Source organism: Serinus canaria, chromosome 4 (assembly GCF_022539315.1).
Source record: "Serinus canaria isolate serCan28SL12 chromosome 4, serCan2020, whole genome shotgun sequence".
Classification (NCBI taxonomy): domain Eukaryota; kingdom Metazoa; phylum Chordata; class Aves; order Passeriformes; family Fringillidae; genus Serinus; species Serinus canaria.
The window spans coordinates 3,833,179-3,846,093 of NC_066317.1; the positions used below are offsets into that span (position 1 = coordinate 3,833,179).

Below are 12,915 nucleotides of genomic sequence, written 5' to 3' on the forward strand. Positions count from 1 at the left end.
AAAGGATCAAGTGCTGTCCTTGGAAGAATGGAACCAAATAATTTAAGCTGAAATTTGCAGTATGTGAAGAAAGGAAATACAGGCTGATCATCTGGGTTGGCTTGAATAAGATTCAATAAACAAGTTAATGCAGGAGTTTAATAAATTAAATTTTAAAAAAAGGTTTAGTGCAGTAGCAGTCAAGGTGACACTCTAGAAAAGGAGCGAAAGATGGAAGAGCATAAAAAAGGTATGATGTCTTCAAATCAATCTTGGCAACATTTCTTTTTGAGAGCTTCAGCTTTCTGAAAGCAAACTAGAAAAAGGTTCTGAAAAATAAATTCCAGGAGAGAAAAATCTCCATTTCAAAGCTCTGAGATACTGTGTGGAGAGTCTTATATTTTATGAGTATTCTAGAACTGGCTAAAGGCCACTACAGTCAGGATCAAAGAAAATCGAACCAGACTTTCCTTACTCCCAAAGAGTGCATCTCCTCTTTTCCCCATTCACTGGCTTTCATGGACTTTACTGCACTCACTCTTCAAACGCTCAGGGCAAGAAGGTTTTGTTAGCCCATAAGAATTCTCCCTACTGCAATAGCATGAGACAGGATGAGAGAGCTCCCATGAGAAGCAGCATGGACAGGAAATATGGGCAAGAGTTCAGTGAGCAGATTCACATTGTTTCAAATTAGGAGCGATTTAAGTCATGACTTGAGGACAACTTTTCTGAATCACATGGACACCGAGTGTTTTTCAATGCCTGATGTCAGGCTCTTAGCTCATAAGTAATAAATTAGGAGTCATGTTGAGTTAAGAGAGTGTAAAAATAATCAGGTTTTTAGAAAATGATAAAACCCTGTTTGTGCCCTCTGAATTAAGCAATACAGATACAAGCTAAGCTGTCTAATAACTTAATCACAATTTGAGACAGACCAGTAAGCGTGCAGAGAACTTTAATACTGACAGATACTGAGTACAGGAAGTAGGTACAGCACTTCTGGAGTTAAATATATATATTCTACTGCTCCATTTGGGATTAAACTCTTCCTGACAGTTGCCTTTGGCTTACATTACTGAACTAGATAAGATAAAATTACAGTCTAAACAAACATAAGCAGTCTTGCTAAAAAAAAAAAAAGTTGGAAGATGATGACTGCCGGCTAATGAAAGTTTAAAGCATCACCATGACCGGAAACAGTATTACATCAAGTGATCCCAAAATTGCAACTTACCTCTTCCCTGTGATTCTTTATTGGCATACAGAGAATGCTCTGAGTCTTATACCCTGTGATCTGGTCAACTTCTGCATTGAATCTTGGATCCTGATACAAGAAAAAATGCAATTATTAGACTACTAGCTTAAAGACCTGTTCTTTTTCTTCTGTGGTTTTTAGATTAAGAAAAGTTTAATATTTTATTTTGCTGTTATCTAGGATAACAAAGGTTTCATTACCAGCCAATAATTATATAAAGTTGTTCCTATCAGCGTGATAACAACAGAAAAGCATTTGTGTGGAGCATGAATGCCAATAGATTAAGACTGCTGCTATAAAGAACAAAAACTCAAGCCCTAGGAAAAGCCTTGTTTTGAGCGTAGACCATCATTATAATAAATATGCTCATGAATTAACCATCCCTAGTTTACCTTTTATCCTCAAGAAGAAATTACAGAAATAAACTAATAGATCTGTGCCCACAGAGGAACACGGTTTCATAAACGTGGTTTGTGGTTTTGCTTTAATCAGAGATTGCTTGTTTCATTTATTCCCCTCAGTACGGAACACTGAATAATCTGATTTCTTTAGTCCTAGCTTCACATCTCTGTGTGCACATGTATCTACTATACATGTATCATAACCAAAACCAGTGTCAAGTTTCCATCTTGGCCACTTTAAGTCAATACAGCACCAAATACAGGCACTAAAATGGCAATATTCCAGCAGCTGATGATGTGGCAGCTTCTACTTTTTCAAGAGTTGCTGAAGATCAATTTCCTTGGCTTACCTCATAGGCATTCTTGATGTTGAGAGGCTGCCCTATGGCTGCCACGTGACCCACAATGCCCTTGTTCCACTCCAGGCGAATGCAGTTGTTGGAAGCTTCTTCCAGGGTGGATCCTTCTGCCACATCAAACAGCCTGCTCACGAGGAACTTCTCGTTGGAGCTGTCCTCACACACCAGGAACAGGGAATAGCGATCGGCTGCGATCAGCTCGTGGATGTGTAGGAAGATCTTATGGCAAAGCGCTGTGACATCTAAGTGACTAGAAATATCTTTCACAAGTTCTAATAGTCTGGAGCACTGATCCCCTGCACTGGTCTCAATCCTTGGAGATTGCAGAGGCATCTGTTCCTTCTTGTCAGAGCCAGAGAGGAAGCTCACTGCTCCTACTGAGTCCTTGACAAAAATAGGCCTTAAGGGTCTGTCAAATTCAGAAGCGGAGATTTTCCTCGCTGGTGTCCCGGAGTTGGTGGTCTCGGCACAGGCAGGCTGGTGACAGGCACAGGCTTCGCTCTGGGACTTGGTTCCCTCCTTGCAGACTGGGATGGTGTGAACTCTCTCAGCAAACCATGCATTAACCATTTCTCTGTCAAACAAAACCAAAAATACAGCAAATGACGTGAATTGAAAATCCTCCAGCACATATTGGAAGCTGACGCTGTGAGAGGATAACTAAGCCTGCTCACACAGAGGATAGTGAGGCACCTTTAGACTCCTCTGCATCAATATTCCCTTATTTTATGCAGCACTTCACCCAAATTAGGAAGTAAAATTTTCTGCCCTGTAAAGAATAAGCTATTTTTGCCTAGAGGAAATACATGAATGGGGCAGAGGAGTACCACTTTGCTGTGGCTTTCAGAGTACTGATCAGAAGTTTGCACCATCATTTTGTGACTGACAAGTTCCAGTCCTTTCCATTTCTAAGATTTGGATTTCTGTCTAAGACATATATATTCATTTGAAGACAAAACTTTTTGGTTTTAACCTCTAAAAAGATAATTCCAAACTTTAATTCTCTCAGTCAATCACCTGCAGTCCTTCCTATTTTTCTGTTGCCAATATACTGTTTTTAAGTTAACTTCCCTGCCCTCCAAGTTAATAAAAAATGCTGGTTGGACTCAAAGCATAGAAGCTTTGCTTAAAAACCATCAAAGAAACATGAATATTAACAACTCAACCCCCTTCAAAATAAGAACAGACTGTTTTCATGCACCCCTCCTATTTCCTTTCCTTCCAGATGACACTCATTGTCTAACTCAACCCCAAATACCAAATAACCCTAAAACTGTTTTTTTAAGTGTTCGCCACCAATCAAAAAATGCCATCCATCTCTAGTATTTAACTGTGCTTCTCAAATTAACTTAGCACTAGAAAGCCAGCCCTAAAAATGTCCTCACTATGCAGCATATCATCAGAACACGAGTATACTATTTCTATCACAATATCATTTTCTCATCCAAAATCTGAGGGGTTTTTCTTTCAGTTTTTGGTTTTTTTTTGGTCTTTTGTTTGGTTGGGTTTTTTTTTATTTTTAATACAGGGCATTTTGTTTTGTTTGCTCAGTGTCAAGGATTCCTCATAGCACATGCCCTACTCTCAGAAGAAATGGGTTTTTGCTGTATTACATATGAGCCTAGGAACAGCAAAAATCCTATTAACAAGTCTGATCTTTTGGAAAGCTTTCATGGTGGTCATGTTTTAAATTTGGGATATTTTTTATTTGCTTGGCAGACCGCAGGAATTCTGAGAGTGAAGCTGAATGAAGCCATGGAACTGAGTCAGGTTAGTCAGCCACTGATCAGTTACGTGCATCAGTGTATATTACATATGAAAAGCACTGTACAATAGTCTTATTTTCCTGAGAGCACACCTTTATCTTTGCTGTAAGATGCAATACTTCAAGCACAATTAGCCCGTAACTCAAAGAAAAGTGATCAGTTAAAATCTCAAGTCCAACAATATTCTTTTTAATAGCATGGTATCCACAAAAGGAAACCTCATTTGACTTCTATTAGAAAGGCTTGAAAGAGTTTCTTCAATCACCATTTGGAGGCCTTAACTGTAGGAAAACAAAATGCTATAAAAAATTGAATTATTAAAAACCAATGATCCTCCTTTATTAAAGCAGTGATACCTATTTTTTGTGCAGTAACCTCATGCAAGTGTTTCTTGCAGTGAAGCAAAGGACAATTAATATATTATAAGAAATTTGACTTCAACAACATTACTTTCCATTACTTAAACAGGATTAACATTAAATGTGGGAACTGTGACCATTCATTACTGCAATGCATAATATGATTTACATAGGACAGTGTCACATGTGCAAAAGTTGTTTCACTGAGAGTCAAAATAAGAAGTTATCATTTGGTTACACTTGGACTTGTCATTTATTAGACTGAATGAGAAACAATAAACATTTTCAATTAAAATGACCAAAAAAACCCTTAAGAAAATTAAAAAGCTAAAGACAGCAAAATCTGTATGTAAGTACAGTACAACCTCTAAAATCAGTGCTGCTAACTCTTGTTAGCTGATGCATTATATGTGGGTCCTGTTTTACTCTGATCTCCTCAAAACAAAAAATAACCTGGAAATTTTAGCTTCTCCAAAACAAAACTATTGTCCAGCACTAAGGCTGCAGAAAAGAACCTCCAGCAAGCGCCAGCTGGAGGCATTTAAACCTCAGACACAAGAAGGTAGGTATAGCAAAACTGATAGTCTTAAAGAAGATTGCTGACTTGACCCAGATTCACTTGTGTGCTGACTTCTTTCTGAGCACTGAGGACTGGCATTGATGGAAGGTAAGACTGAAAAGTAGCAGTAATGACATAGTACCAGATGGAGGGGGTTCTTCAATGACTGATGAGGCTCAGAAGCTCTGTAATTGAAAACGCACATGTTTGAAGGCATGTTTGGAAATGAACCTGTGCTGTTGTTGGGCAATTGCAATTTGCAGAGCAATCTGATTCCCTGCCTACTTATTCCTGAGGAAAGGAGCATATAAAAAGCTATCTTTTTCCCTTCTCCTGATTTACACTGAATTTACATACACCGATGTGGTGATACAAGATGCAAGGCAGAGAAAGAATCCATTACCCTTCATGCATAAAGAAAAAACTACAGCAGAAATTTGATTTGTCAGTAGAAACCTGTCATTTTGTTTATTCTGCAGTGTTGTGTTATGATTTTCCCAGGCCTTAATGGTGTAGCAATAGCAATCAGTAAGAATAATGTACTCTGAATGCTAATACCTGTTCTCAAACTGTGTCCATGACATCATTAATTTTTTACCCTCTTGCCTTTTTACTGTGTAAAATAATCTCCATTGCTTATGGAGGTTATTGAGGGATGTGGAACACAGCTGTAAAACCTTTCACATGAATGGAATTATGTTTAACAAGAACTGAAGTACTTGTTGGGTGTCAGCACTGTTTATGAAGCACTTAAACATTGAACAGAACTATATGTGGAGCTGCATAATTATGAGTAAGATATTCCTGTCCTTTGATTTCTCTTGGATGATGGTTCAATAATTTGCCAACAGTGCATGATTCTCAGAAAGCTCTTTAGATTAACAGCATCAACAAATCCTTAACTAAACTGGTTAAAGCGTGTCTTTCAACTTCAAGCCTTTTAAGCATTTTACTTTGGGCAACAGGAAAGCCATTCAAATTCAACTGGAAAAAGAACAGTGTTCAGTGACCTTTACCAAATGCCTCTAACAAGGAAACTATTTAGCTCCTTTTACTCACCCAGTTACACACACGGGTGGAAGAACCAGCATTTCGCATGAGCTGACGTACTCTAACTCTATTTAAAATCTCTCGGTGTCTTGACACGCGTCCGCTTGTTGACACTCAGTCCTATTTAACAATGCATGACAAGAAGGGTATTATGACTAACACAAGAACTCTCACAGCACAGAATTAGCTCAGCAGATATCCGACACCAGACACGTCCTGAGCTGCGAGTGAGGCTCCTGGAAATTAGCAATGAGTGCCATGTACAATTAAGATGTCACTTGAAAGGACTGCAGGAAGAAACCAACACTTGGGACTATTCCTAGGAACAGTCTTCAGTAAGCACTGGCATTGTCAAGAGCAGATTGTAAGGACAAGACCTTGGCTATAGTTTAGAAGTTGCAGGAGCAGATAATGATCTACAGTGATTCATGCAGACACTTAAACTCAGTGCAGTGTCTCTATCCCACCATGGCAATCACTGTGAGTTGAAGAGCTATAGAACTCATATGCCTCACGACCAGGGTGCATCCTTTACTGCACTATGATCCTTTAATATGAACCTTCACTCAAAAAAGATGTAATTTATCCCAGAGCTCATAAACGGGAATAGTAGAATATGAAGTTACCATTTTTTAGTCATTCCTATCAGCCAAATCCAATCTTTCCTCTATGGAACATGACAGTAGTGACTGCTGAATTTGGCTGGTGACTTCATCAGCAGATGACAAAACTGGAGAGGAAGTTTGAAGCGATAGTGCTAAGAAGGGGATAAAAATGCAATGGCAGGCAAAACATGGAAGAAAAAAAGACAAAGTTGTGTGATCCTCCCCTCTCTATCACTGCTTATATACAAGCACAAGTAATCTGCAGTACATGAGACCTTGCAAGCTTCAGAGGAATTAAGACTTGGGCCCCAATTTGTTAAATGCTGTACAGATAGACTTGTCCCTAGAGCAAGAAGTTTTCAGTATTAATAGGCAATAAGGCAAAAAAAATCAATGGTTGAGAAAACACAGACACAAGGCAGCAAGATGTCTTGAGCCAGGCCATGCAGGAGGGCACATGTCGACCTGAAGAGAACTTGGCTCTATTTCCTGTGCCTTATGCATCAAGCCATACTGACACAACACTAATCACTATGCTACTCATATATTGGGAATATAAATAATTTATTGTACCCATCTTTGCCTCATTGTGATTTTCTTCGAAGTAGACAGCAGACTTCTCAAAAAAAAAAGCCAACAACCCAACCCCGTGAACCTGTTTAACAGCCAGGTTGCAATTGTCTTGCTTTTATATAGCCTACGTAAGAACACACCAATGTAACCATTCAGCACAACTGCTTGGCACCTTCGGAGGAAACGTGCAAAGTACAGAATGCAAAGATAAATAACACTGAGATGCAACAACAACAGTAAAAACTGCATGTTACTTACCTTGCACAAAGCACGTGTAACACTCGCAGTTCCGTAACAGAGCACAGCGATAAGTAGTTTTCAGTGAAATGGAAAAGAATTTCCAGTTTTCTCTGTCACTCACAAACCCCTCATATATACAATGCATGATGTTTCAGTAGCTGTGTGGACTGTTCTGCTCATTTTTCATTCAAAGCAGCAGTTATTGATAACACTTCAGGAGAGGGATTACAAACTTGCCAACTAGAAAATGCCATCTTTCAAGTGTCTGAATTCCTGTCGGCTGATCCTGACAATGCTGAAATCAATAATATTTCAAGCTAAACTTCATAACTGTTTTATCAATTGCCTTCCATAAAAACAACCACTAGATGTCTTCAAATTTCTCTCCAGCATCTTGACACAATTTAGATACAGAAATAATTTAAAGCATTAGCAAAAAGCCCAAAACTATTCAGTTTTAGCAAAGGAGTTTGAAATGCAAAGCTACTTGGATATTACACTTGCCTTCCCATTTTCTTTCTAGTATTTCGTATTTCACAATCACGTTCTAAGTGGTTTTGTGTCTTTTCTAGCAATGGAAAGATTTAAAGAAGTTGTATAAGGCCTCACTAGATGGAAACAAACTGACTGTAAAAGAAGTGCTTTCAAACTGACTAAAGGAGTAGATTAACAAAACACTAGATGTTTTTCCTTAAACCCTTCCTAATTACAGTTAGTGGAGATACCATTTCTCACAGTGGTAGACAAGCAGTTCTGGAATACGAAGTGCAACAGTGCCAGGTTTCAGCAAAACTGTCAAATATATTAGGATACATTTAGCTTTAAACATTTCAATTGGCACAAATGACTTCTGTTTGAATACAGTTCTTAATTTAGAACATTAATTCTAGATTCAAACCATGCTGACGAGAGACGGAAATAACTTTTTAGAATGATGAAATTTTCATCTTGTCTGAAAGCTCATTTTTTAAAAAATAGAAGGCAGAGATTGCTTTATTACTTGTAGCAAAAGTATTCAAATTGGAAAACTAACACTGACAGACTATTCTTAGCTATTTTCAAGTTTTCTTTAATAACCTCACTTCAAGCTTCACTTTTTACAAGAAAGCTTTCTTCCACAGAAGAGAATTTCTTGTTGCACTATAAATAAAGAAAGAATAAATCCTCAGGGATTAAAGTTAGAGTTCTAAAACCTGACCTTTATTTCTCCTCCCTGTGTTAACTTCTTGCTCCAAGCCCATAAAAAAGAAAAAAATAACAATAACTAGGTACCAAACGGTTTTGTTGGGAAAGCATTAGGACAATACCAGTAATTTCAGTGAAAAAAGGATTAAGAGTTAAATTCACACATCCTTGGAGGTCTCACATAAGTCTTCGGCACTACTTAATTTCCACCTGAATTCCTAACCCAAGGGTTAAGTATGACTGAAGTGCAGATGCTGGGGTGGGTGCACATAATGCACAACTAAGTGGAAAAATATATACCTTTCACTAAGCAAATACTTTTTGTGGCGACATTTTCAGTGCCAAACCCAATGTGAAATGACAACCATTGTTATCCATGAGGGATGTTTGAGTAGGGCTCCCTTCCTAACACTGTGCAAAGAGCTCCTTTTGTATTGAATGCCCTTTTTAAAATATAGTTTTCTTCAAGTCAATCATATAAATGAGAAAGCATTCCATATAAGTTTATGTATTTCTTTTCCAGTACGGAAAATAAATACTTCTATACTGTGCTTTTATAACTATCTTTTTCCATGACAAAACCAAAACAATTTCATGGTGAAAGTGAAAGTGGGTGGTAGCATATTAGCTCACATCAAGAATGTATTGCCTATATTCTCCTCACATGAGGATTCTTCAGCAGATACCCAATACAGATCTTCCATGATCCTCTATAACTTAGAAATCAAAGAAAGCTGTCAAACTTTCTTGAGTCTCCTGCAGAGGACATCGAAAGATCAAAAGTACTGTAATATGGTAATAGCTAGCCTGAAACAGAAGGAGGCAAAAAGGGGATGTTAACTGTCAGGGTGGTTTGCCCCGTCTTATTTTCTACCCATCCTCTAACGCTTACCAGTGTATTTTAATTAATGTATTCTGTATTGAATAGGGCAAGTGGAACTGAGTGAAAGCACATTCTCCTTGTAGCTACTCACAGTTTCTGCTGACTAGTTCATCACCATACCAAAGACTCTGTGTAGGAGTTCAATTTAGAGCTTTGGGGGATTTTAAGACGTAAATTGCTGGTAAGCGGTTTCTTATCATTTCTCAGATGACAATTTCTTCAGTCTACAGTAATTGCTGTTTTAGAGATTGTTTCCAAAATACTCCAGCACTCACCTCACTTTATTTCCAACAACAAATGCCAGAAGTAGCCAATCACATTTGCAACTTGATGAATACTGGTAACATTCCTCAGCTTCCTGAATGCTTTGTGAATCAGTAGTTAAAAATATTTTGGGAGCATCTTAAAGCTTTGCTGTTATCATGAAAGGCATAAGGAAGGATATTGATACATTATTTATAAGTGGGATAACTATGAACATCATTATACCAACCAGAAAACTTTCCAAGATTCACACAGAAATTGATTTTTTTTTTTCTGTACTTAGATCTCAGAAAAGCTTGGTAAACATCCAATAAAACCAACTAAGTGGGAGAAAAATATTCTGATCCCCTGCATTAACACCACTGCTTCCTGTGGGTTTCAAGCTACAGTCCCAAGAATCAGTGGGTCTGCAGTCCTCTCGTTAATGCTTTACACTGGGTGACTTAGAAAAGCCAGTCCCCTTGCAGCATATCCCAACTATCTGCACAGGATTCCGTGCCTCCACAGCAAAGCTACTGGGGTCCTTCAATCATGGAAGTTCAAAGCCTGCTGTCTACTCACCAACCTCATGTTAGAAGTGCATATGGTTCATACCTGGGCATTTTTAGGATTTTTTTTTTCTTTTTTTTTTGGTATGCAACAACTTTTAAAGAAAAACACAGGTCACAGCACATTTCAGTGCAGAAAGCATCCAAAACCTTTATCTTGGAAAATCAGCATTTTCATTCAATTAGAAAAAATAAGCACACACACATTACTAATGCACAGAATGCATGACACATAATATTTAGGAGCTTCAACTTCAGATAGCTGTCTCAGACTGAAAGACATTTTTAAAAGCCCTCTAGACAGAGATTAGAAGGCCAATGTCCTGGCTAATGTAGTACCGCAGGCAGCACATGAGAAATTGATTGTCCACCAGCCATCAAGAAAAAAAACGCCCCAAACTGTGCTTGAGTTTTCTCCAAGTAATAAATGTAATTGATATATTCAAGTAATTCAATATCTGAATTTTAGCATAGTTTCCCAGTAAATACCAGTTCTGGAATCTTCAGTGAAGCACTGTGAAGTACCATACTGTTAAGAACATTTATTTTTCCAAATACAACCCCACCTTAATTCATTTGTAAATATTTCTCAAACCTGCTAATAAGCCAAGAGGTATATATAACAAAATAATCTTATTTCTACTGAAGGGCATATAGGATTGGGGTCAATAATTTGTCTTCAGCACACCATACATTTAGAGAATCAGATAAAATTGTGCCTGTAAGAACACAGTTAACTCCAATTGAGAGAAAAAAATTTACTTTGGCTGTTTTGGCAGTCTGCTGCTTCTGAGAGCAAAGAGCACTAAGAATCACTCCCATATTTTTAAAGCAGGGACAAACAGGAAGTCAGAAGTACAAAAATATTCCATAGTGGGTTGAAATAAGTGTGATGTTAGAGCATGGCAATGCATGTGTTGTTTTTTTAAAGGAATGTAAAAAGATAAAACTTCAGGAAGACAAAAAAGCTAATGAATTTAGCCATAAATGTGACCCAAAACCCAGCAGATGATGCCTTTATCACATCTAGTTAGAACAACCATAGTTGCAGCAACAAAGCAGAATTGCCTTACTTGAAAATGTGTCTGCTTCTGGGAAGCCAGAATATGATAGGCAATTCTAAAACTTTGGGAAGGGAAAAATAACAAGAAGACTGGGGAAAAAAAGATAAAAAGCCTAGACTTCATAGGAGCAAGCCATTTAGAAATTCTTGACCCCTAGGTGTGCAGTACCAAACTCTCCAGCCAGAAGTTTTGTCAGCCAGCACAGCCTCTCTGAGTGAACCAAATTCATCTTGTCCCCAAGTGTGCTGGTGACACACTTCCCCTTTGTTGTGCTGCACTTTGATCATCTTGGAACACCACCTCACAGATAAGAGCTATTTATGTTGCCACTCACCTCCCTGGTACAAAACAATGTAAGAAATATCTGATTCCATACCTTCCTACTCATGGGATCCCAGTTCAATCACCTACTCAGAGGAGGAAGAACTCCAAGCTATTCACCTGGACTACACGCTTGTAGGATTGCAGTCTCACACTGCTCACGTTCAAGTCAATCACTGCAGTTTTATCAGACAATATCCATAAAGCCAGCCCAGCCTGGAAGGAGGCCGGGATGTGGCCTTCCTGCAGAAACTGCCAACCTTGAGGCATTGCAGATCAAAATACAAGGTGTGAGCCCCTTGGAATGTGCTCATCTTCTGCAACACTTCGGAGGGGAGAGAGGAACACAGGTGCACGCTTGTTAAGGCGACGACCTGCAGCCCTTCTCTCCAAGAAACCAGCACATGGACTGGGGAGCACAGTGACTCCAACAGCTGTCACTTTATGAACAAATTGTGAATAGAAAGAAACATCTTTTAAAGTGCCACCTCGCCAGAAAATACAATTTTTATTCAAACCACAAAAATGGATACTAATATCAAATTGCCCTATGCAAACTGGATCAGGAGGCAACTGCTCAATTATATGAGATGATAACCCTAACCCCATACTTAAAAAAAAAAATCACAAAGCATACATCTTCTAAGTATTGTTTAAACACCTAATTAATACTTTTAGTGTTTGGAAATTACCAACAGAACTACCATATAAAACACTGTGGGAATTAATTAATTGCAGAAAAAAATGTATTAACTATTCAACACTCATTATAAAATTGCTAAATTGGGTACTAATTCAAAGCTCTTTAATGTGAGTGGAAACAGCTTGTATTATGTAGTCATAAGTGATAGAGCAGGTGATCTTTTCCTATTACTATGTAGAAATATTTGAGAAATAGATACAAAAACTATCTTTATCCATTAGCAATTGTGCCTCTCAACATGCAGCTGAATATGCCTCCGTGCTCTGCAAAATACCAGATTAACTAACTTCTTGGTCTATTGCTTCCAGGACCTGTGAGAACGTTGGCATATTATGAAACAAAGCAAAGAAAAATAAAGAGAAGCAATAAATTATGACTAGAAAAGTGTTGAAACTAGTTCAGGGAACCCTGCTTTACTTGAGAGAGTAAATATAATGCTAAGTAGCAAAACATTAACAGCATAGTCTTTGTTCAATGTTTGCTGCGCTGCAAAGATTCAGCTGAAACAAAGCACAGTATTAGATACTAGGATTTTCTTTTTTCAAGTCCTAAATAACACTACCAAGTGGGGAACACTAAACCTCTTTAAAAAGGACAGCTGTTCTTTCAAACCACTCAGCTCTACTTGTTATCATCTTTGTATCAACATACAGTGAAGTAATTTGTCATTTGTCTTTTTACATACAAACTTACATATAACAGAGGTATTCCTTATTATAGATAGTTTCCTATTTGTACAATAAAGACAAAGAACATTCCATGCAAGACAGCAGAGAAGAGTTCTGAGAAAATCGCACTGTT

General features: G+C 38.0%; 1 protein-coding gene across 8 annotated transcripts in view; it reads right to left on the bottom strand.

Moving 5' to 3' along the window:
* The window catches only part of PDE5A (phosphodiesterase 5A), a 105,948-nt gene that overhangs the window by 34,860 nt on the left and 58,173 nt on the right, over window positions 1-12,915 (bottom strand). For 5 of the 8 annotated variants that reach the window (XM_018921128.3, XM_030239202.2, XM_018921127.3 and 2 more), the window contains 2 exons: window positions 1,986-2,568; window positions 1,214-1,303 (listed from right to left, as the gene is read on the bottom strand). In XM_018921128.3, coding sequence (XP_018776673.1) covers window positions 1,214-1,303; window positions 1,986-2,568 — 673 coding nt within the window. Of the gene's footprint in view, window positions 1-1,213; window positions 1,304-1,985; window positions 2,569-5,737; window positions 5,849-12,915 lie in introns of all 8 variants that reach the window. The other 3 variants (XM_009096286.4, XM_050973316.1, XM_030239206.2) reach the window with 1 other exon arrangement.